Source organism: Haliotis rubra, unplaced genomic scaffold (assembly GCF_003918875.1).
Source record: "Haliotis rubra isolate DU_JTF1 unplaced genomic scaffold, ASM391887v1 Scf372, whole genome shotgun sequence".
Taxonomy (NCBI): domain Eukaryota; kingdom Metazoa; phylum Mollusca; class Gastropoda; order Lepetellida; family Haliotidae; genus Haliotis; species Haliotis rubra.
This window is the reverse complement of record NW_025767049.1, coordinates 412,755-438,902: the sequence shown is the minus strand read 5'-3', so window position 1 is coordinate 438,902 and position 26,148 is coordinate 412,755. Positions and strand designations below refer to the sequence as shown.

Below are 26,148 nucleotides of genomic sequence, written 5' to 3'. Positions count from 1 at the left end.
AAACTGCCACTGTGACACTTGTATGGTTAATCTGTTATTATTATATCTTATATGACAAATCAAAAGAACATGTTCATATTGTAACTGTAACGGGGATGGCTCTAGGTTCACAACACAACTCCGTTGAGGCTGTAGTTTGGTTTTATTAACTGTAGTTTGATTTCCACTGATGAGTGTGTACAAATCATCTATAAGGGAACTTGTATCAAACTGGCCACATGTTGTGAGGCACCACCGTGCGCCAACCAAAGACCTGTAATTCACCAATTCACAATCCTCCTTCCATGACCTTCTAACTCCTTGCCAGGTTGGGAGAAAGACAACAAGTGAACATAGATTTACACTTTCCAAATGCATATACCTTCAATATCCTATCAAAATGTTGCACACCTTCAGCCAATGACAACTAAGGATAAGACAGCAAACCTGACCTCGTTAAGATTTGGCTACTTTGCATAGGAACTACTTTCGACCCATGACCCAGTGGTGACAATAAGTAAATCATGGACTTTTTCACTATAAAAAACCTTTTCACTGACAATTGTATTATTGTTTAGGGTGTTTAGAATTGATCCCAAAAAGGTGAATAAGACAAGATATATTAAAATAGATTACTTTTCCAGAACATTTTACAATTTGTTTATTTTCTACTTGTTACATAACTTTTCTACGAGACGTGGGAGGTGCTTTTCAATTTCAAACAACAGTTTCCCATATGTCACTCGATTTCAGCCGTTCCGGAACACACACACATATACTTGTCGCGTTAAGAATGAAATAGTATATATCATGGTCTTCACTTCACGTTTTCCACGGTTAGATAGTACCCCGTCACTGATATCCTCCTGTAATGAGTTGGTACATCCCCACTGTATAACTGTAGAAACCAGATACTCTACACGTACAATAGAAGTGCCAAGATAGATATACAACTACATCCTGATATTATTAAACAATTTCGTTTTGGTGATGGCAGTTTAATGATTTCTAATACTACAAATAGTTTGCAGCTTCAAATTAATGTATTTAAGGTCTTTCATGGAAAATGTCAACATGGAAAAAAACAAGAAGTTTTGTTTTTAAAAATGTATGTAAATACCAATATTGGAGAAATTGTATGTGGTAAGTTCTAAAAATACAAGTATATATTTCTACTGTGAAATGTCTTGGAATTTCCATTTAACACAATTGCCTTCCCACAGTTATGAACAACAAGTGTACGATAGGATGGTGATGTACGAGAACTGGGTTTTCAGGAACATGTTAATGACCACGTTTGGGGGTATGTGTGGCCAAGTCAAAAGGTAGAAAGTCCTCATCGATATCCAAAATATTTACCCAGAGGACACGTATGTTCAGAAAAGGAACGTGGTACTTTGACAATAACTTGAATACTGAGTAATCAGGGGCGGATACAGCTTTTTGAGAAAATGGGGTGGGTGTGTGCGCACTCTTAAAAAAGGAGGGGTGTGTGTAAACTCTTCAGTTGTACCGCTTTCACGGGTCATTTAATAAATTTTCAGGACATAAAAAAAGGTGTGTGTGTGTGTGTGTTTTGGGGGTTGGGGGTTGGGTGCGCACTCCTGCACCCCCTTCTAGATCCGCCTATGGTAATGTTCAAACCGAAATGTATCTTCATAGAAATGTTAAAACGCGAGTGTTGGGGAATTAGCTCGCTTGGCAAGAGGTATGACTATACCAACCCACACACAACACAACACCTGAGTAAAATAAACAAGGAGTTTATTACACAGCAGTCACAGTATGACTTGTGTAATCGGTCAATAATAGAATGGTTTACAATTAATTATTAGTACATGTTCACAATGCAATCAGATATCAAAGTACATAAACATCACATGTAGATTCGTTACACACGACACATACCACATTAATCACGATACATATTCCAATGTACACAACAATATTTCAATATTCTACACATCACCCCAGTGGGCGTTCATACAATCTACATTCTGTAATGGTCACAAACAGCACAGTACTCACAACGTAATACAATAGTTAAAATATCCGACACACTCTATACATTCTATAATAGTCACAAAACAGTGTAGTATCAATCAGTATTAAATAAACAGTCCTAAACTGTAATATAGAATTTATGAGACACATACTAAGGGATGCCTCGTTCCACATAAACCTGAAGGTACTGCAAAGGGTGGTAACATATAATTAAGGTATTTACAATAGATTAAAGTTAACATAGAAAAGCAATGGTAAAGATTTATCGAACTTGAAGAAAGTAAAGTTACATACTTAAGTGAATTTACTAGATAGCCACCCCCTCATTTGTGACTGTCATCCGTAATATATATCTATTCTAGCTATCGCAAATAATCGCGTTTACAGATAAAACTTATGCTAACGTTGTTATTGTGAACGTGAGATTATGTCATTTAGTTGGACCGAAGTATCGATGGCCAGTCGCGAGGATGCCACGAAGGTATATGTGGCACGCACGTAATTTGACCAACGTGGAATACAAACAGCCGCAAAGACAGATAAACGTAATGCACCTTGGTTCTGTTAGCTTTAGAGATACTGGTGCCGGATTAAGTCCGATGCTGGTTATCAATGTGACCCTTGGCAGGGTTAAGATTGAGGAACGTAGTCAGTTAGTCTGTAATATTTCCAGTTTTCAATAACGCATATCGTTATAAAATATTGGTAAAACGTTGTCTAGTTTTTCCGTGTTAATAGAAAGACTTCTCAAATTTACAATACCCTTTTCAGGAACAAGATGCCCTAGGCAGAAAATGCAAAATGAAGATACACATTGGTATCCACAGAATTAAATGAATTTACACATTTTGCCCAACCAATCGGTTGTTCCAAACATATTAGTTAACAATCTTCTGTAGTCAAATACTCTTTTATCACTTAGAGCGACACGGCTCCCATTTTAAATGACTTCTTGAAAGGCTAACTTTAATGATCTAACCACTAACTAGTGTCATGTGTTGAATTCACAATGTCTATGCACAAAAGAATTCAGCGTGAAATCAATTAAGGAAGAAATGTAATATATAATTAACCACTGTGATATGAAACAATCTAGATTTGCAAAATACTTGCAATGGCAGTGCAGAATAGAATAGTAGTAATAAGATGACAGATTACAAGTAACTCTGAAAGTATAAAATATAATCCCCTGCAGCTTAATAGAAGGTATGTGAAATAAACCACTCTGTACATGGAATTGGTTTTGTTTTGATCTATTCTCAAAGATCCATGTAATTATCGGGAATGTCAACTTCTGTATTTTGCGGAACACCACGTTTCAGAGTATATTCTCACCCTGGAAATAGCACCTTCAAGAGAAAAAACAAAAATAAAACCCGAATATATATTTGTTGTTACCTTTACTATTTCATCGTAGTTTTCCTCTTAGCTAAACTATTATAGTGATTTCACATAACTTAGGATTTCAGGATTTGATCACAACTGATTATTCACTGAATCCAATGTTTCATCTCTTAGATTGTGTGTGAGTTTTGAAGATACATCGGAGATTTTCAGAGAAGGTTCGTCTATTGTGAACAAGGGCTTCCGTGTGTCTTGTTGTAAGCGAATCGTCCGCTGGACGCCACTGAGAGTTTGGTCGAAGGGACAACATCAGTCTCTGGAACAATGAAATCAAAGGATAATACACAAAATATACATGATGGGTTTGAAGAGTTAGTAATAAGTGCTCTTGAAAAGACAGGTTTCCAAGCGAGAATAGAAGATTGAAAGAGAATCAGGAAGTTTATGCTGAAAAGTTACAGAATTTCGCAGACACAAAGCTGTATGATCATTAGCCGAATGACGCTAATGGCTGTTAACAACAGTTGGCCCTGTGATCGGTGAAATCTGGTTGGGGTGTATTTTCTGATGAGATCAGTGGGGTAGACAATGCAGAGAATACGAGATGCAATAGGAAGTCAGTAGGGATTTGAGAATAGGAGTTGGAGGAGTGATCTGAAACATTGCATACAGTTGTATTCTGCGCTTTTTGCAGTTTCTAAAGTTGGGCTTTGTTGAGACCTACAAAACAGTCCATTACAGGAATCTAATCAAGAAATATTACCCAGTCTTTGGTCTGCCATACGTGTTAAAGTTACATGTTCATCAAGAGTGTAAATCTCACCCGTTGTAATGACCCCTGCCGTTTTAGCAATGATTTTATCATGACAATGATCACTGGAACAACTGGAATGAGGGCAATCATCCATCCAATCGTTTCAACCTCGGCAGGGTAGGTGTACTTCCCGTAGGTGGGAGAATCGTACTGTGAAATCGTTGCGATGAACACGGCCTGCAGGAATGAAAAAAAAGTGAAAAAAAAAATATCCTCTTTTGTACTTGGCTCTTAATGATGTTACCAATGTTTTAAACTGAAACCTCAACTTTCACTTAAAGGGACTAGATTCGGGCCTGTTGCCATTATGTTGCTCTGAAGATTTAACCATTAAACTTTTTCTAAAGTAATAAGATTTTTCTGCTGAAACATATTTGAATAACTTAGTAACGATGCCAGTAGTGCTTAGTGTCAATACCAGGAGAAAAGTTAAACGTGCTTCGCCCTGACCATGGCAACCTCCACATATCCATGCAAAGGCAATTCAACAATTGAGCATACAGCAAATGAAAAACTGGACATGTCCACCACATGCCAACCACAAAAAGTTTGGAATCCTTTAATAACTACTAACTGAATCTCACGACACACACAAAAAATAGTACTGGCAAACTTACTCACACAGGATCTCGCCTAGTTCTGATTTAACAGTATATTTGAATACGAATGTGCCTGGACTTTAGCATAGCTTCGAGAGAGACCATCGTGAATTATAATTGGTGACATCATCCTTAAATTTGGCTACAATAGTAGCAATGGTGAAGACGATACACCCCAACATTAAGTCAAACACACCACCTGTCAACATCAGATATTGTGAAGCAATGATTGTTCTCTTTTACCCAAATTTTCAACATCACTCTAGTTGTATGCATGATAAATTTTGAAGCTGTTTAGCTCCTTCAGAACAATGTGACAAAGTCTCAAATCAACAGATACATCGGAAACATTTTTGTCGGCTTAAAGTAGATGTCCAATGTGGTGTCCAATAAAGTGTGCTACTTGCCATTAACACATCCAGGCAACCAATAAATATGCAACTGAGACACCCGAGCAGAGTCAGCATCGTGTGTTCATGCAATATACACTTGTTCAATAAACTGCTCCCTGTTGGCCCCATTAATGTAAAAAGGAATTTGGATGTGTGCACGACACCGAATTCGATATCGAGCGACCTTAGTATGGAATTAATAAGCATTTAATAAATGTCAGAAGTGGACTCATACAATAACAAAGAAAATGTGGTTTTGAATATTTTGGCTGTATTACTTGGAAACGTGTTGGCGTTTTTGCGGGTTCGTTTGTGGTAGCTGTAAAACCAATAATGGGTAATGATTCTGCTTACAACGGGTATTGCCGGACTGACGATGCCCCACAAACCCTTGACCCCGATATCTATAATCGGTAGGAACATCACACCGACACTTGGGGATGTGTTAGTTTGGTAATAATTCTGCTACAACGAGTATTGTCGGACTGGCGATGTCCAACAAACCCTTTACTCCGGTATCTATAATCAGTAGGAACATCACATCAACACTGGGTGGTGTGTTAGTTGGGTAATGATGCAACTTACAACCAGTATTGCTGGGGTGATGATGCCCCACAGGACTTTGACCAGCATAGGAAGAGGACGTCCACTCATCATATCAATGTCCTCATTCAGCTGCTTGATACCTTCAGTGACAATGCCATGTCATATCTCAAAACATTGGAGCACCAGATGCTTTCGCCAACAACGGATTGCAGAGATAATGCACTCTTGATAACCATTGATGTTCCCAAACAGAACGTCCAGAAGTTTTAACTTTATACGAACTGAAGTTGAACCCTTCTACATGTACATGTATTAACAAAATGAGTGTTTGAAGTAAAACGTTATCAGCAGGTAACACGAGGCTATTTGTGTTTTAATATACTTACATGAAATGGAAGCTGTTCATGACCTCAATCAGTGATTTGTATGGCATAGAGTTGATATAATGTTACTGTTATATTGCTTAAGCGTTTAGAGTGGTGTAAAACAAGATATATCTAAACATCTAAACTAGATGTTCTTATGCGAGGACATCCCTCCTGATTATCCCATTGGCAACACACAGATATTTCCTTCTTCCAGTAACCAAGGCCGATTCACAAAACACATAACTGCACAATGTACTTAATATTACCGTAGAGCCAGACAGCAGCCACACACCCAGGGTACAGAAGAGGAACACCGACAGTGCTGACAGGTACCAGTCCAGCAACTGCATGATGTACGGACCGCCCTGAAGTGTTGACAGGAGTAGATTGTGCTTATTAGTTCATCAACCTTATCAATGTTGATCATTGCCAGAATTTTAATCGTAGAATGTTTGTAGTTTTAATTTATGGCTAAATTGCTCAACATTCGCCAACAGCTGAAGGGATGATGTAAATCCAGCTTGGGTCCATGCAGGTAGCAAAAGTAATGTAAGTCCCCGTGATCCCTAGCATGGTGATCTACCTTCATTTGCTGGCAATCTATAGCCCGATTTCATATTGTGTTGTTTTGAAATGATTTAGCATTTTACACTAAACTTAAACTAGTTTTAATTAATTTGTGATAATCTAGTAGTTACACTGTCCTTCACTGACAGTTTTTTTAAAAAGTATAAATATACTTATTCTTAGTACATAACTTTTTGAAATATTGCTGACGTGACGTAATAGTTTAACTCACTCACTCAACCTTATCAAAGTTTCAAATGCCCCTACGATACGATTGTATGCACAGACTGATGACTTCAATTTTACAATTGTCATTTTGTCATTTGTGTTGATCAATATTCTGTTGAATACATTCAAACATGCACCTTCGACAAAGATTTTCAAAGCATGTCATACGTCTCACGCCTAGTTTGATCAGGGTTACAACTCTCAAGACCAGAGCAAAGACTTGACAAAGAGTTACTGCAGAGATGTGGAACTCTGCACATATGAGCAATTGAAGGAATCTTTTGTTGCTTTTATTCAGCAGTGAAAGAACACAGGCTGTGAGTAACCAGAAACAGAATTGCAGCCACTGGCAACTTGTTTTTTCTCACTACAAAAGTGTTTCTTCCCTTCGTCTCCTTTTGATTATCATTAAGACTTATTCACATGAAACATGAACAGTGTCAATGCAAACTCTATTTTCTTGCATCCGTATGCCGAACTCATATTGGCACTGAGTACATCTTACCTGTGTACATATGATGATACCAGCAGCAAAGGCGATGACACATATCACCCCTGTGACCCAGCCATGTCTATGTCTGAGTGTTGTGGGGAACTGATCTATGATCGTCGTAGAGAGGATCTCAACAAACAGAAACTGCAATTAAATAAAATGGATTACTTCTTCAATCGTCAGCGTGGTTGAGGCATCATTCGTCAACAACACTCTCCAGGACGAGATGGGCCACGTCATTTCTCTTGTATTTGGGGTTATATTCTGGAAACAGACTCTAAAATCATGGTTATTTTGTTAGATAACAAATTGCCTCACCAGAGAGTCTAATCCTACAGCCAGTAACATCAGGAAAAACAGGAAGGACCAGAGCTGTGGAAGTGGAAGATGTGAGAGGGCTTCTGGGTAGGCAACGAATCCTAATCCTGGTCCTTTGAAAAAATCATGTTATACTCGTCATTCATGGTACATTGTATACCCATATTCAATGTTTTAGTATCCTCAGTTAGCAAAATGATAATACTGCTATATTCTTTGTGCAGTCTCTAAAACCATATTTACATTGTTAGGAAACGGAGATTGGGATTCACCTGTAACACTTTTAATACTCTCACCTGATGATACGACTTCAGATATTGGGACCCCGACTCTTTCAGCCATAACACCCAGGATGGCAAACGTGACAAATCCAGCGAATATGCTCGTTCCTTCTGATACAGTACATAGAATAATGGAATCCCTGAATAACAAGAGCAATTGTTTAGATCAGAGGAATACGGTAACACACGTGTACATGGTAGTTTAGGCAGTATGATTCGGTGTATTATCGAAGTAGGACGTATATGTGTTGGTGTTTGTTTAATGGCACTGTGAACATTGACGACTTGGGTACTCGTGTACGATGTCAAGTTAGAACAGTCCTTGACATATGCTCATGTGATAGATTAATTTTCGAGACTCGAGCCTCATCACCTTAAAGTGGGCTCCCGGAACTTGTTGTAGCTGGATGCTGTCATGATAATCCCCCAGCCTGGACCAAGACTGTAAAACACCTGGATACACGCCTCCACCCACACCTGTGTCAATACAGCAAATGGTTTGAATCATGTAGAATTATCTTTATGACAAGAAACTATGGTTTCCTACAGTAGCGGCAGGCCAGTAAGAATGAGTTCATGAGACTTTTCATATGTGTGTTTATAAGTACCTTGGCTTCTAAAGACAACGATGCAAAACGTGAATGGTTTAGTTTCACACCGCACGTAATTATTATGACGGATAAATATACAGGCGACAGTAACAAATGGCAGTAACGAAGCTGACAGCCCATGGCCGTGAATGTCATGCCAGCTGCATGCATACCCACTATCTGCTACCTCAGTCCCAATGCAAGTCTTCTCCTTGCCAAGTTAAAGTGCATGGATGAAACGGATGGCACATTCACAAGTTTCATACCCTTGAACGGACATGCAAAGATACAGCTTTTAATGATACGAGTGGGTAGCATGCTTTACATGCACATGGTCGGCATTCTGCCAAACGCTTTCAAACTGAAATGTGACCTACATCACTATAATGAAATATATCAGGGGTGCTTAATTAGGTTACATGCGTATATAATGAGTCTTCGTTAAAGATGTTGAATAATGTAGTAAAAACGTCTCCCTATTGTAACTGCTAAATATAACATTTTGTCAAACCACAATTCAAGATGATTATTTGCATTTGTATAGACATTGTATGTACCTGACATCAAATTGTTACAGGATACCTACAAAATGTACAGGACGTCTTGAAGTTCCAAACGTTTCCATCCTGTACGACGTTATGTAGTTTGATGATACAAACAATTCATACCTGCCCTGTGAGGAGTTTGCTGAAATCAGGTTTAAGGTAGTACAGGATACCATCAACAGCTCCTGGCAGCGAACAGGTTCTAATGAAGATCGCCACCAGCAGTATGTAGGGAAGCAATGCCGTCACATATACAATCTACAAAAAACAAATGAAATGTTTATGTCTTCTGTCGTTACACCAGCAAGATATCTATGCAGAAATATGAGCAGTTAACTGCATGAAAACTATTTTTAAAAATCGACCTTTATACTTTTTACATATGTGAATACACCAACATGGTAATAATGATCTCATATGTGCAGCCATCTGTATTTCATTTTTGCTGTATTTCATATTAAATACTGAGAAATGTAGCTCCAGGATCATACAGTTTAAGATAAGTGTGAGATGCATTTACTATGTGGTCCAAATGTCTGGACTGCAAGAACGTTTTGGAGATTGAGATGTATTGTCTGAGAGACAAGGTTGCCATTTGAATATCATGCTGTTCACTCTATTACAGCTTGCAGTATATATACAGTCGAGCCTAAAGCAAATATAATGGCAATGGATATAATGGCAATGGATATAATGTGCAGCACTCAACACAACAGAGAATCGTTGACATGCTGTCAACCAGCCGATGCATTTAGTCGCTTCCCACAACAAGCATAGGTTGCCAGTCACATCTCACTCGTTATACCAATGTGTTGTAGTCATGTGAACATACGGACCAAAAACAACCTGATTATGGTGCTTTAGTCTTACCTTCCCACTAGCCTTGATTCCTCGAAACAGACTTAGAAAAATCAACACATACGACGCAAATAAGCACCCCACTATGTGCCACTGAATAGATCCGATTTCGTGTATTCCACTTGATATATTGAGGACGTTGTACCTGAAAGAGGGTATTTCAGTTTCAAAATATTGATTTCAACTTAAGTGGTATGTGAGACTGTGTGATATTATTTCGATTTTGAATAATTCGGAATTGAGTTATTTCTCCATTTCGCACATGAATCTCTTGACGTTGAGTTGAATATAGGTTGGCGTTCTTTCATTAAACGTACATTGCCAACTTCATTGATCACAGCAATGGTCTATATGCTCTTGGAATATGATACAATGTTATAGGCACTGAACAGTTCCAGTAATCTGAATTTACCATTTCGTATTCACTTAAATATGGAGCATAATTTAGCAGTACTAAAATGTGTCCATGTTACGTCGAATCAATACACACATATCGCAAGTTTTGTAAATATTACAACGAACTCTATATTCCACTCTACTCACTCCCATTTACGTTAGATAGAGAAACACGCCGCTTGAGGACAAATATGAGGTCCCTGACAACGAGGACATATTGCATGCTTCAACGGAATGCCATTTCACAGAACATAAAGACACCCGCCTTGGTTTACACAGTCGGTTGAGAACACAGACGTTCATGAAATGGGGTGTTCTCAAACTAGTTTACTGAGCAGACTGACAAGATACCTACGGGGACTGTACTTATTTTACATGGTTTATCATGCAACACTTTTACATTGCATAACCCACTGGTAGAACTCCTCCACAGCTGTGTGTGATAAGGTCTTGTTTCTCCATAGTTCTGCAATGCTGGTGCCAGTGCCATTGAACCCTGCAGCGTCCGTGTAGTTCAGGACGTGTGTAGAGTTCATAGAATGTCCTTTCAAAGTGGAGATGTCCTCAACACAGAGGTCTGTGTTCCACCAGTTACCACATGTTGTCCAGGGCAGGACACTGGAGCAGGACTTCACCATGTAGTAGATTGGCCAGGCCAGAAGGATTTGATAATAGGGTTGACAAAGTGCAACTTGGATGACCGTTCCAATACCTATACCTACAAAGGTGAATAATCAAGATGAACAAGTGTTGCAAAACAAGTATTGAACAGAGCTTATCATTTGTATATGCTTATAAATAACTCTCGAATGGTAATGATGCTAACTGTTCTTGAATCAGTGAGGGGTATATTAGCCCACTGGTGGCACCCGTCACAAATGGACGCAGGAGAAAGTCAGCTATGAACCAGAAAATACACGTGGGTAAGACAAAATACTGAACTGCAGCAAACATAATATTTGTAACTGTTGCGTCAAATTAACGAATGTTTCAACATGTAGACCATACAATTTTTGAGCATTTAGGTTGACATAACTGAATATTGTAACCCTGATTAAAAAAACAACAACTATATCCAAAGAGTTGTGTGATGCTCTTTGGCATCTTTATTGCCTGCTGGTTCTACCTCAATGTAAACACCAAAGTCTATAGTTGATAGATTATTCCTCGACTCATATTTTGGACGATATCTCAGTGTTGCTATTACCAACAGTAAATGACCACCAGTCTGTTGACATGAGCTGCCATGTCCACTTTCTGTAACCTGTTCCCATGATAGATGAACTGAGGTGAAATGATGTCTGTACACTGATTTGTCTCTGGGATTGAGTTTGGCACCATTCCATAGTTTTCAAATATCTTACTCTTACTTACATCTTTGGGATGCCCGAAACAAACTGAATACATTGACGTTGGTATTTCTTTAGTTAGAGAGATGTAGTCAGCACCCCGCATTTTATGATTAAAACCATATGGCATTGATCTATATAATTGTCAAATACGAAGACTCGATTTGTTCAAAGGGTTTTAATGCTTCTTTCGGACACCTGTGAAAAATTATGAATACAGGGGTACTAACGTTGTAGGAATAAATGGGACAAACAGACCTACCTTTGAGGAGAGGGACAGAAATTCCATATCTGTACAGCACCTTTGCCAGAGAACTGAGCCAGAGACGCCTCAAGGTAAAACACGGGCAAGGCGGCGATAACGATGAATACCAGGAACGGGATCAGGAAAGCACCTGCACAGAACATTAACCCCAAGTTAAGGTTGCTAAAAATGTTATATTTTGAGTATCACTTATGTTGACAGAATTGCCATCTGATATGCCATCGATATTAGTGCTATTCATCTCGTTAGAATTGATTTGGTATGTAGATTTTGGCGAGAATTGAGAAAGTAGAAAGGAATTATCTGTTGCTTTTGTGTTTGCTGATAAATGTTGCTGTTGGCTCGACTCTGATGATATATATCTGGAATTTGTAGCTGTTGGCTGGCCTCTGATGATATCTGCAATATGTTGCTATTGCCTGGTTTTGCGATATTGCTGGAATAATGCCAAAAGCGGTGTAAAACCAAACTCACTCACTCACTGCATCTAGAATATTTAATTGGACATTGCCGTTTGGTACATTGAAGGCAATGTGGCATTTGTGACATTGAAGGCAATGTCTATTATGAGGAACACATCGTTTTGAAGTACTTTTATAGCTTATTTCGGAAATCCGTAACGCTGCACCTTTTGATAAAGGAATTGACATCCACAATTCATTTCCCTTATGTGTATCAAAATATTGTAATTTTAGAATTGTAGATTTTAAATTACACTGCAACCTTTGTCACAAAGTTAATCAAGGAACTTCTACAGTTCCATTCCTCTTCGTTTGCTGGTTCTTATATTTACGTATCAGCCTGTAGTTCAGCGACATTACACTATGACCAGAATGCGTTCTGTTATTATTATGCCTTTCAGTCGAATGTTACTTTGCTGTCAGTTGGGTTAAAATATGTTTCAGTCTTATCTGGCACTTAAGCTTAGTGTGGTAAGGTGATGATGACGGTGATTCGGAGGTTCTCTGGGTTAACGCTTTGTATTACAGTGATGTAAATTGCCTTCGATGTCGGGCGCTATGGTCAGTATTTCAGTCTCATCTGGTACCTCAAAGTAATGATAAGCTCAATGTAATGATAATTTATAGATTTTTCGTGCGCTTTACGACATAATGGGTATTTCAAACATGGCAGGAGAAAATGCCTGAAGATCGGTAAAGGTTTAGGATTGAATACAAATGTAATTTTAAATGAGATCTTTTAATAGTGGTTGTTACACGAGCCAAAAGAGAAGCCTGTGAAATCTGTCTTTTGATGTTGGCTAATATCGGAAATCCGTTTGTCACGAAATGCATCTTTATGGTTCACTCCAGCTGTCATTAGGTCTTACCTCCACCATTTCTGTTGCAGAGGTAAGGGAATCTCCACAGATTACCAAATCCCACACAGTAGCCTATCATAGACATGATGTAATCCCACTGAGATGACCAGTGCTCTCTCTTGTGTCCCGCATCACCGCCGGAAGTGTCCCCATTCATCTCCACCAATCCTACAGCGATGGTGGATGGTGAAGCATCTTTGGGGCCATTAGCAGTTACATCAGAGTCTGACATCATCTGCAAAAATGTGGCATAATACAGAATTCAAACTGTAAATCTTACAGTGATGACAATGGAAATCTACAGTAAAGTAAAGGACGAACCAATGCTGCCTTGTGATCATGATTCAAAACTGTTTCCCTACCCCAATATACTTCACACATGTACATACTAGTTCCAGTATAGATGGGATCATCCACTGAGTCCACGTATTGCTCCAGTTTCCTGATGGGAGTAGGTGAGTGAGTTAAATTGTTACACTGCATCGGCATCGGCCTTATAGCGATGAGTCGGTCTATAAAGGACGGGAAAATAGAATGTTCAATGTCATTTATTGGTTTATCGTGTATCGGTTTAGGTATAAAACAAACCCATTTTTATTAGAATATTAGACACGTAAAGATCCGGGGTAGAATACTTCTTCCGCAACACATGCTTGCTACGAAAGGCGACTATTCTTGTCGTAAGAGGCGACTAACGGGATCGGATGGTCAGGCTCGCTGACTTGGTTGGCACATGACATCGGTTCCCAATTGCGCAGATCGATGCTCATGCTGTTTATCACTGGATTGTCTGGTTCAGACTCGATTTACAGACCACCGCCATATTGCTGAGTGCGGCGTAAAACTCAACTCACTCACTCACTCACTATTAGAATATTATTAGAATAATATTTATTTAGTATGAAATAAAACTGGGGCCATAGACCACGAACGACCAAAATTAGACCACCTTCCTAGGGATCAAAGGGACTTACGTTACTACATGTTTCTGGGGATGATTCTCGTCATGACAAATGAATAAGTGGTTCATTTTCTCATAGTTTTCACTATTGAGTATTCACTCATACAAATATTGGTGTGTTTTCTACAGCGAAGAGAAATGATAAGATTCCATCAGGAATACCCCTCAATGTGACAGTAGCAAGGTTACCACCAGGTCTATATTATTATTCTATGCACCCGTGAAGGTCCGGGTTAGAATATTGTTCTTCAGTAACCCATGCTTGTCGTAAGAGGCGACAAACGGGATCGGGTGGTCAAACTCGCTGACTTGGTTGACACATGTCATCGTATCCCAATTAAGCAGATAAATGCTCATGGTGTTGATCACTGGATTGTCTGGTCCAGACTCGATTATTTACAGAAGGCCGCCATATAGCTCGAATATTGCGGAGTGTGCCGTAAAACTAAACTCACTCACTCATTATTATTCTACGCATGTGTTCTTTGTGATATAACGTACCTAATGATTAATGGGAAAGGGATCAGGTTTGAGAATTACACTACTCACCACTGACCTCGATCAATGAGAAAGTGAGCGGAATTTAAGTCACGTCGGCAGTACACAAGCTATATTGTGACTTGATCAAGCTGTACATTTCTACCATAATATTAAACAATACATTTCAAACTGAAAGCTGTGAAGAAAGGACAATACAATATCCAGATGATCACAGGGCAAGATTTATAACTAGTATGAAAATCAATAAAATTTTAACTATGGTCGACAAAACAATGTAAACAGGCTATCAACAACTGAAGGCAGATCACTATACTAGGGACCATAACGATTTACAGTACATTTGCTGCCTGCATGGACCACAGCTGGAGTTACACCATCCCTTCAGATGTTACCAATTATAGACAAGTCTAGCCATACATTACAATAAATTAACATATATGCTACAATTAAAGATAGTGGCAGATCTAAATTTACTTTGAATGTTTCATGACATACGTACCCTCTCAGGAGGACACTAATTTTACACTACTTTAACCCCCCTTTGAGGACACAGCAACTAACAACCTCAGTTTCTAATTCCAAAAATACTTCAACTTACAAAACATATCAATCGGAATATATCAATGAGTTCTATGTCTTTTACAAAATCAACAATTTAACGACCATTAACATTGTTAAAAAGATCTCTAACCGTTGTTACACTGACATATTTATCACTTCCGTTGGCAAAATCAATACAGTCAAGCAGGACTTGCTTTACCGTGATTCTCTCATCACAGGAAGGCAAAACGGAGGGCCCTCACCATTTCATTAATTTTCACAAGTGTATTCTTTGTGGACAATGCGCCATCGTCGCATGGTGACCTCTTTAAATCTGGACTGACAGCTCAAGTAGGCGTATGGAATACCTTATCACAAACGTGACTTGTTTACTACATCCGTGAAATGACAACTGCCAAGTCTAGTCATGTACACCTACGTTGTGTGTACGTCACCTTAATCAGGTGCAAGGGTCATCATCCCCCGCAACGCGCGCGTGTGTGCGTGCCTGTGTGTGTGTATGTGTAAATTCGTCTTTTCCGGACCGTTCAATATAAAATTTTCGTCACCAAACTTCTCACATAGATAGGCATGCTGGTGTACTGAAGCCTTTTGGTAGCTTTGTATTTCTGAATAAAGTATTTTTTAATTTCCTTGGCAACAACTTTGACTTTGACCTTTCTGGAGCAGAACTTGAAAACCTTTCAATATTCTCTTTCTAGTTTGCTATATACACGCCAAAACATTTGACATAGTCATAACTAGTTCACATATTTATGAACAGTATTTTGCCATTGCGGGGGACTTTGATGACTGTGTCTTCTTGTTGATTAACATTTACTCGACTTCCCTTACAATTTACTCGACTTCTATTACTGATGAATACATTCATCAGCATGTATATAATCATGAAACTGTAATAGTTGTTCATACCATATAATATGTTATTCATAAGTGACAGCAGGACACTAATATCGACCCCATTTCTATAGGCGGTAAAGCAATTTAATGTGTGATAATGTGTCATTAGCACAGGACGAAAAAATAGAATGGGTTATAATTCAGAACAGCTATTTTAAAATACTATCTAACTCTCTGTCACAATCAATTCAATAATTATTCATTATTATATGAATTACTACATTTAAAACGGCAGGCCATGTGGGTTCGACCTAACGGTATACATGTACTACAAAACTTGCACGGACACGAAGAATCATAATAAGATGCTCGGCGTGTGTTTTTATTGGTACAAGCATTTTATGTAACATACATACATACATACATACACACACACACACACACACACACACACACACACACACACACACACACACACACACACACACACACACACATACATACATACATACATACAAATATTTGTAAAGTGCTTTTTATCAATGTAATTGCTCAAAAGCGCTATCTGAGTCCACTTTATCCATGTGCAGAGGTGAATAGGTGCGTCTTGAGTCCACTTTTAAAATTTGACAGTTCTGTTTCGGAACGAAGGATGGATGGTAAATTGTTCCAGAGGAAGGGTCCTGCTCTAGAGAAAGACCTGTCCCCATATGACTTAGTTCTAGTTTGTGGTATTTCAAGGAGAGACTGGTCCATTGAGCGGAGTGATCTAGTTGGGTGATATGGTGTAAGGAGATCCGAGAGGTATTTTGGAGCTAGACCGTTTAGAAACTTGAAAAAAAGGAGCAGGATTTTGTAGTCGATTTCACATCCAGGCATCGACGGATCAATGTTGCACAGATGGAAATAACATTGGCGACAGACATTGCGAACATGGGGTTCCATGCTGAGGGCATAGTCAAAGATTACACCAAGATTGCGAACATGTGGCCTCATTTTTATTGCAGATTCACCAATGCAAAACTGTGGAAGCAGAAGCTTTTTCTGAAGTCGAAGAGGGTGGAACACAATGAGCTCAGTTTTATCATCATTTAATTTAAGATAGTTCGATGACATCCAACTCTTGATACAATCAACACATTCTTCTACTCTTGAAAAGGAGAACTTGGTTGAAGATGCGTCAGATGGCTTGAAGGATAAGTAGACTTGCGTGTCATCAGCATAGAGGTGCATACTTAAGTTGTAGGACCTTACAATATCACAGAGGGAAGATGTGTAGCATGTGAAAAGTAGGGGGCCTAGGTCTGTTAAGTAGGAGACAAACCACCTTAATGCAAGATCTTTGACATTGAACCAGTTTTCAAGTGTAGAGAGTAGCACAGAATGGTCAACAGTGTCAAAAGCAGCTGAGAGATCCATCGGTGTCTATGCCTCTTAGGGTGTCGTTCTGAACCTTCAGCAACGCAGTTTCCGTGCTGTGGAAGGATCGGTAGGCAGATTGGCACTCTTCATAGAAGCTGTTTCTGCTCATATGGTTTCTGAATTGAGAAGCAACAATGCGCTCAATCAGCTTAGAAATGAATGTCAAATTGGATATTGGTCTGTAGTGTTTTAACAATTCGTGATCGAGATTCTTCTTCTTTATGAGGGGAGTGATAATTGCTGTCTTCAGTTGATCAGGCATTACACCTTGGCTTAGCGAACTGTTGGTGACATATGTCCAGATAGGAAGAAGAGATTGAATGGTTTGTTTCAAGAGCCACGTTGGTAATGGGTCAAGCAAACATGATTTCGCTGGACATTTGGAGACAAGTTTGGACATTTCATCTTCCGTCACAGATCTAAACGAGGACAAAGGAAGTGAGTTCGTGATTACTGGAACTTTCGCGGCATCATGGTGATATTTGAAGGATTGGCGTATGATGTTGATCTTGTCAGTGAAGAAGCCCGAAAACCGATTAGCCAGTTCATCAATAGATGTGTGAGATGGGAGAACAAGAGAGTTCCGTTTAAACAACAAGCTGTTGGCAATTCTGAACACTTCCTTCTGTCCAGTAGCTGTATTAATGGCATGTTTATAGAAGTCTGATTTTTGCAGCCTCAATCAGTGATGCTAATGCATTACACTGTTCACTATGCATCTGTTTGTGGATGGTCAATTTAGTTCTCCTATACTGACGTTCCAGCTTCCGCCTCTGTCTCTTTGCAGCACGGATGTTATCATTATACCATGGAGACTCAGGATGGGTTGTGATGGTACAAGTTTTGACAGGTGCATGTTGGTCCGCTAGCTGTGGGAGCAGTGAATCGTACATGTCCACAGCGTCAAAAACAGACATGCCTTGGTAACTGACACATGCTGTTGATATATCTTGACCGAGAGACTTAATGTCAACGTTTTTCCATTTCCGGTACGTGACAACATTCCTCGATCTTTTCTTGACTCTGATGTTAACAGTAAAGATAATACATGTGTGGTCCGACTTGACTGAGTGATCAAAGGTCATGTGTTTTATGTCCAGTTCCTGCTCACGGACGATCCCCAGATCCAGAATATGACCCCTTGTATGAGACCATGGGTATCCAGCATATAGAGCAGACGTTTTGCGTTAGCATCTTTTGGATTGTCAATGTGAAAATTGAAATCCCCACACACTAACAGTTTTCCATTAACTGTGTTCAGTGTATCCAAAAGTGCCGAGAAATCATCAAAGAATATGTTTCGGTGGCCTGTAAAGAACTAAAACATTTACACACTGATTTTCAGTTACGAACTGAATCGGTAGAAACTCGAATGAATCAAAGAGTCTAACATCAGTCAGACGAAGCATTTTTAATCTATCATTATATACAGCACCCACGCCGCCACCTCGCCTGTTAGATCGGGGTACGTGAGTAAGTTTGTTTCCATCTGGAACAAGTTTGTAAATTGGCAAGGCATCAGTTTCATCACTTTTTAACCAGGTTTCTGTAATTGCCAAAACATTTAATTTACTATCCACAATAAGATCATGAATTGTTCGTGCTTTGTCATTTAAAGGTTCACATGTCTTTATAGATCTGGCATTTAACAGTCCAATGTTAAGATTGTAATTCTTGTATGTCGAGAGAATATCCGTAGAAATTGAAGAATTCCATTTATTTTGTGCTCCTCTGGAACCACGGCGTGTTTTCTTAACTCTACAAATACCCAGACTTTTCAAGGTATAAAGTGTTTCAAGTGGAATTTTAGCTCTGGAAACTTTGTTTTCATTCTTAAGAAATGACGAACAATATGTCAGAAGAGATAAAAAAAAAAATCAAAATAAACAGCCTGATTGAAAACTCCATGCTTCAGTTGTGGTGAAATGTACTAGATCAATCAGTGAGTCAGCAATGATGTAACCATGAACACTCGGCAGAACAAAGGACTGTCACCATACACTGTCACGCTCTATTGTTCTTGGCCTGGCTTGGCTGAGAGTTCATGATCCTTGATTCAACTTTATCAGCAATCTTCAACAAAACATATAGCTTTTTCAGTCATTAAACTGTAAGATGTCAATGTTTGCAAAATCTGAATCCACAAACAAGTTCACTGTCATATTATGCTATTCCATGTCAAAATTCATACTTGCGTGTTTCTTCTGCACAAAGTTATTATTCACCAATGTGTGTGGAGCTCAGTTGAGGTGCAGCCAGCCAGCGCAACACTCATACTAAGCCAGTAACGAACAGGATAAAACCGTTTTGCACTCGGATATTAGTGTACGAAAATCCGACCTAAAAGGCCAAATCTAACGTCACATCGGCAATATTTCAGCCATTTATGTAAGTTCCCATAGTCCTTAGTTACCTTCAATTGTTGGCGATCTATAAGCTGTTTTATATTATGTATTGTCCAGATAGTGCTATTAGTTTTAACTTCACATGCTAGTTTTGATTCGAACTGTGATAGTCTAGTTGTTTTACAGTCCTTTGACGACAGGGTTTATAATAAATACATATTCTATATAAACGTCAAAGTTGTTCTCGTCACGATATGGCTGAGACATTGCCGATGTGACGTTAAATATTAACTCACTCACTCACTCAGCCATATAGTTGCGAGACAAACAGTAAAGTAATCAGATTACCAAATATGTGTTGAAACATTAAACATTTTAAAATGATAAATTAGGAGATAAACGTACTGTGTTGGGAAATTAGATGAATGTTAGGCAGAATTGATAGTCTCTAAATTTCATTTGGAACCGAACGCGTAAGGTGAGGTTTCAAATGATTAATTTAGAGGCTATCAATTCTGCCTAGCATTCATCTAATTTTCCAACACAATGCGTTTATCTCAATTCTATCATAACCGATTTAAAATCGAACTCCTTCCTTCTGCGGAAGACACTGCGAAATCCGGCATGGTGCGAGAGGCGAATTGAACTCGTCTGTGAAGGGAGTGGAAGGTGCCGTTCGTATTTATTTAAACATTGCAACATATATAATATTCTGTCCAAAGAAAACTAACTACTGTTTATTCAATGCAATAATGTAATACCTAAGAGCTTGGTTTATATAAACCCAACTCCACACGACCGAAACCAGCCTATTGTTTTGCGTGCCGCGTTACTCTAACCCCCTTGCCACACTATAATGGAATCGTCTGACCTACTTATATTTCTTGGAAGCGCAGTCTGTAGTTGTTGACAGTTACGCAACAGTTTGAAATGGTGGACAGCCAGTGTTTACATTTTGAGTGACAGTGGAAAATACTTGACTGACTGTCGAATCTGAACCCTGCAGAATCGAAGAATAGATCCTTTTTCTGATCGACCAACGACCTGTAACTATTCAAAGATTTGTATGACCAGCGAGTGTGGATCATGATTTCATTTACATAGGCTGTAGGTGCCTCCACCCTGGCATGCGACGAAAAGAGTGACAGTGCTGATTTGTGTACATGCGACTAACTTGGGATTCCTTGGAACATTGTTTTCATCATTTGGGACTGGATTGTGGCCAAACTTTTTTCAAAGTGTACGAACATAGATCACCAGCAGTGACAGCCTTGTGGGGAAGCTGGCAGAGAGCAGAATTCTGGTGGTTCAATTTTTTACATGTATTTTTTGAACGATGCAACGGGACATGATGGAGTGTGAGTCGCATAAATTTTGTGTTTTGCCTGACCGTTATCGTGCGAATTTCCCATTCTTATGATTCTAAACGGAAACAAATATACCATTTACCAGGTAGGTAAATGTTTAGTAAGGATTTGCTGCACATTTTGTATAGATAGGGATGAAATTTACAAGGCTTTCTGATTTACATGTTAGATATTGTTTGTATATGTTTGGGGCTGTGTATTGTAATTGTGTTTGAATATTTTTATTATAGAAGGTTATATGATAGTGAGGTTCCCTAATAATTGTGGAGGAAAAATCATATAATAATTGTATTTTTCGAGTTGAAATAAATGTTTTATCAGCATTTCCATCACGTCTGTTGTGTTGATATTAGCCATGTTGGTGGTCAAGCTGATGCGGCAGTGTTGTATACGTGCGCAGTGAAGCGGTCATGAAATCAGACGAATTTTTAATCCAAAATTGATAGCGTCTAATTGTATTGATTGACCAATCAAAATCGAGCATTTCACGTAGCCATGGTAGCATATGAAATAACAGCACAAGACAAAGAGGGGCAAGAGATCACTAGCGGCCAAGTTAGACCACCATAACAGGGACCGTGGGGAACTTACAATCCCTTAATGATCAGCTGCTTGCGACTGTACGCATTTTGCGATTAAATACTGTAGATACATACACTGTATCTGCTCTCGGGGATTATATCGTCAGGTTGCAGGGGCGGATACAGCCTTTTGAGAAAGGGTGTGTGTGTGTGTGTGTGTGTGTGTGTGTGTGTGTGTGTGTGCGTGTGCGTGTGTGCGTGCGCGCACACACTTCATTTAATAAACTTTCAGGACAAAAGGTGTGTGTGCACACCCCTACAATACCCCCACCCCTCTCTGGATCCGCCTATGCTTTGTGAGCATTCGGGGGCAGGGGTTAGGATTGGGATTTCAAAATGTTTGGGAGGTGAAGTCGGCATTTCCAGATTTGACGTTCCAGTTACAAACATGTTGCCACATGCAATGCCCCCTTGTGGGTTGAACCAAGTGCCACTTGGATATTTCATCGGGTACACAATTGGCTTGCCACTGAGTGAGTTTGTTGAGTGTCCACCCGGTGGGACGGTGTATCCTCGACTTTCCTCGAGCATTCGTGTCATAACTGTATGCTGCCATTCATTCCTAAGAGGTTAACAGCGTGCAGTCTAGGAGATAGACAAGAATTTGTCGCTTTTGTTAACCGATAAGCATTAGAGATAATTTCATTATAATTATAGTCATTAGACACCCAATCCATGTTAATGGTTCATTGCCTTATCATAATGTAACCATGTTCAACCAACCAATGAACATATAGTGGACCAACTGTAAAGTCACGCTACATGATTTTCTATGGCTGTTCACTGTATCTGGTACATTACCATTTTATGATGAAAGAGGCAGTAGACACAGACTGGCGAGCTCAGGAACATTTAGAAAATACGATTACTCTTCTAACCGAGACTATTGTTGCGATCCTGTTTATTATGGTTCATCCTCAGGAACAAGAAGAAAAGGCGACACAAACAGTACCTTTAATTTTATGGAAAACGCGTTTGTTGATGTGCGGAAATACACAAACTCACATGCTTAGATATGATATTTCAGAAAATGCTTAGAAATAGACCCAGTTAGTCCCATAACGCTGTTAGAAGGGTGTTTATGAGATAAAAATTGTGCAGGTATGTTTAAGAAACATCGTTGATTCAAAGCACCCAGGTGTCAGGGGGGAATGCTGAAACATCGAAGCGTTTACCACGTGTAACACCCCCTTAGCACTTGGGACAACACGACACGTAGTGTCAACAAAGAATGGTAGCCTTTCTTGCTTAAGGTACGGCTTGTTGGGCACGGAGAACGACCTGCACACAAGTCAGGCAGAGGCTACCAGGGGAAGGAGGCGAAGTGATGCTGGCAGTAGATAGCTGTGTAGACTGGTCAGTTCCTCCTTCAACTCCCCTGGCTTGTCTTTCTTCTGGTTTGCCCGCTTTCTTCTCGATGTCTGTCGGCTCTTCCCTGTTTGCCTGTCTTGTCTGCTTTTAGAAGTGAGCGACTAACAATCTGCATCGGTGTGTAGTTCTCACGGACATAATCTGCATAGGTCGGCAGTTCTCATGGACATACTCTGCCTATTTTGACATATGTCCGACAAGGGTGCACAACATTAGTGTTACACACAGATAGTCTGCACACATACAAATCATGATTGAAAGATTAAGGGGAATGACTTGATAATATTATATGGGTAGCAAATGTTAAAGTAGATAAAGTAACCGAAATTCACCGATTGTCGCACAGGCGATATGACATATGTGTATATGTATATGCACAGTAAAACTGATAGTAAGTAAGCTGATAGTGGTCATTGGGTGTTTCCGACATTTGCCACGACGACGAAAGTAAAAGTTTAACGTCGGCTTCTGGCGTAAGCCAATTTCGCCGACGTGGTAGGTGGGAGCTAATATAATAAATAATAAATGTTAATAAGGGATAAACCACCTTACCCAAAAAATATAAATGCTGGGGCGTTAAACCTAAGTTGAATTTGGAATAAAAAACGTTTATAAACATAAATAGAGATAAAAATAATAAAAAGCCAAGTTCAAAAAGGAGAACGGAGGGATAAATAGGAATAGTGATTGTTGGTAAGCAAGAGATAGAGTTGAAATAAACGATAGGTGACATAAAAGGGGGTGGGGGGACGGGTGTGTGTGAATACTGAACATGTATAGCATAGGGGGCAGATATTTAAATGTGGTTAGGCTGCATAAGTTTTATAAGGGGCTATATAAAGAATGAAAAAAGTGGGTTAAGTTGGACGGGGAGAGGGGGGGGCTGAGGGGAGCAAAGGAAGCGCGGTGAAGCATACGCCGGGTTGAGAGACGAGCAGTGGTAGTGAGCTGGCTGGCGAGTGACCTTGACCTTGGCAGTATGGGCTTGTGACGGGTTGTTTACATTAGCGGGAGGGGAGAGCGAGCGTGGCGTGTGCAGAGTATGGATAAATGAAATTGAGCGCCGTGTTTAAAGTTGTAGGGGGCAGAATGGATAACTGAGGTTTAAAGCTGGCCTGAATGTTGCAGTAAGTGGGAGGTGAGAGAGGTGGCTGTAGCTTATTAATGAGTTCTAGATTCTTTTTAGAAGGTTTGAGTTTTGTAGAAATAATGTTAGGGCGTTGAAGATACTTGTTGGGTTGTGTGGGTTGAGGAGTAGTGGGATGTTATTGTGAAATTTAGAGGGAATGCTGTTTTGTAGTTGCTTAATGTTTGTCTTTTGTAGCTGGCAGTGTATGAGTATGTGATTTATGTCTTCTTGGGTATTACAGTGTGTGCATAGTCCATCTGCATGTCTATTTTGTTTGTAAAGTGTGTGGTTGAGGTTTGTGATGCCTGTGATAAGTCTGTTTATGGCCGTGTCAATATTTTTAATGTTTGAGAATGTAGGGATTTTCCTTAAGGGTGATTTTATAATGGAAGTAACCCATGTTGATTTGTTGTTGTTTATGTTGTGTTGAAAGTCAGTATGAAGAATATTTGATTTAATGAGTTGTTTAGTTTCTGTTTTGGATGTGTGAAAGTTTATATTTGGTGATTTGTGTGTTGTTGCTAATTTGGCTGCTGTATCTGCTGTGTCGTTTCCTAATATGTTTGAATGGCCTGGTATCCAGGTGAAAGTTATGTTTTTATTTGCTCGTTTAAGTGAGTCAGTTTGGATTGTGATATTATGAATGAGATCAGGGCTAGATTTGGAGTACTTGGTATGTATTTGCCTAATGGAGTTTAGTAAGTCGGTGAGAATTAGGAAGTTAGTTTGTGGGAGGGTAGGTATTAGGTGGAGTGCAGTGAGGATAGCTGTTAGTTCTGCTGTATGTATTGAGGTGTGGTTTGTATAGTGCAGGTTGGTTGTAATGGGGGTGGGTGTGTGTGTGTGTGTGTGTTGGACATGTATGCCTATACCAGTTGTCTTGTTTGGGTTGATTGAAGCGTCTGTATATATATGGGTGTGTGTTGGGTAGTTATTGTTCATATAGTTGTTTGTGATGTTTGTTATGGTGGGTTTGTTGGTGTTTTTGGTAACTGCTGGAGAATGTTGTCTAGGATGGTGTCTGTGGTGGGTGGGGGTATGTCGTGAATGTAGCTTGTAATGGGAGGTGTATGTTGTATGTCGTTTAGCTGTTGTGCCTGTAGTAGTTTACGGAGGTGGGTGAGGCATGGAGCTTTTAGGGGATTTAATTTAATTTGACATTTGCCAGGAATTAATCCAGACATAAATAGTCCTGTAGTCGATAACCTCGATGACATGAAAGCCAGCGCAAGTAATAATACACCTGCCTAGCGCTTGGGACATTTAATTGTTTTAACTGTGCCGGCTTTCATGGCATTGTGCTTAACCATTGGCGTCCCTTGTTAAGTTCCACTACTGTTATCTCATCATTGATGCCTGTATTAATCCCCAGCTTCTATTTGTCCAGTGCCGTTGGCAATAACCTACTGGCTTCCCTTGTTGTTATCTTATCACTGTTATACATGTATTTATATAGCCATATGTTTCCTAATTTTAAGAATATACTCCGAAACGTCCTGTTCCTCAAAATAGAGACGGGATATGTCCGTCCATAAACTCTCGCCTTTAAAAGTATCTTCATTCTTTTGAATAAGGACATTTCGCCACAGGACCGACAAGTAAGCCACAAGAAATATGTCGCTGGTTCCCACATTGAAATGCTCCTCTTTTGAAATTCGAATGTAATAATGAATGAAAACTTACCTAAACCTCCAAACAAGTGTAGTTTGTCCTTCCCTGAAGTGTGCCTGTTCACTGATATCAATTCTTTGTCACCGAGACGGGCATTCACATAACATACTATGTTCTGTAATGTCAAAAGCGACCTACATAT

The 26,148-nt window shown here is 39.4% G+C and overlaps 2 protein-coding genes across 2 annotated transcripts in view; both read right to left on the bottom strand.

The window, feature by feature from the left end:
* Positions 1 to 2,672: 2,672 nt before the first annotated feature.
* The window catches only part of LOC124286007 (sodium-dependent proline transporter-like), a 61,720-nt gene continuing 38,244 nt past the window's right edge, over positions 2,673 to 26,148 (bottom strand). The window contains exons 12-14 of the mRNA XM_046722325.1: positions 5,718 to 5,818; positions 4,151 to 4,318; positions 2,673 to 3,643 (exon numbers count right to left, since the gene is read on the bottom strand). Coding sequence (XP_046578281.1) covers positions 3,491 to 3,643; positions 4,151 to 4,318; positions 5,718 to 5,818 — 422 coding nt within the window. The 3' untranslated portion in view covers positions 2,673 to 3,490. The remainder of the gene's footprint in view (positions 3,644 to 4,150; positions 4,319 to 5,717; positions 5,819 to 26,148) is intronic.
* LOC124286009 (sodium- and chloride-dependent betaine transporter-like) lies at positions 6,184 to 26,104 on the bottom strand. The gene is made up of 11 exons (XM_046722330.1): positions 26,019 to 26,104; positions 13,267 to 13,492; positions 11,934 to 12,066; positions 10,737 to 11,040; positions 9,939 to 10,071; positions 9,192 to 9,326; positions 8,307 to 8,410; positions 7,949 to 8,073; positions 7,653 to 7,765; positions 7,347 to 7,478; positions 6,184 to 6,411 (listed from the first exon to the last, which is right to left on the bottom strand). The coding sequence occupies exons 4-11, from the start codon at positions 10,958 to 10,960 to the stop codon at positions 6,199 to 6,201; spliced, it is 1,179 nt and encodes a 392-aa protein (XP_046578286.1). The 5' UTR covers positions 10,961 to 11,040; positions 11,934 to 12,066; positions 13,267 to 13,492; positions 26,019 to 26,104; the 3' UTR covers positions 6,184 to 6,198.

Bases quoted from the DNA above. Each gene is read 5' to 3' on its own strand.
- LOC124286009 (XM_046722330.1), bottom strand. From the start codon at position 10,960: ATGGTGAAGTCCTGCTCCAGTGTCCTGCCCTGGACAACATGTGGTAAC. The intron at 8,411-9,191 runs GTATGAATTGTT...GTATTGACACAG, and splicing joins GCAAACTCCTCACAGGGCAG to GTGTGGGTGGAGGCGTGTAT. The intron at 8,074-8,306 runs GTGATGAGGCTC...CTTGTTATTCAG, and splicing joins TTCCGGGAGCCCACTTTAAG to GGATTCCATTATTCTATGTA.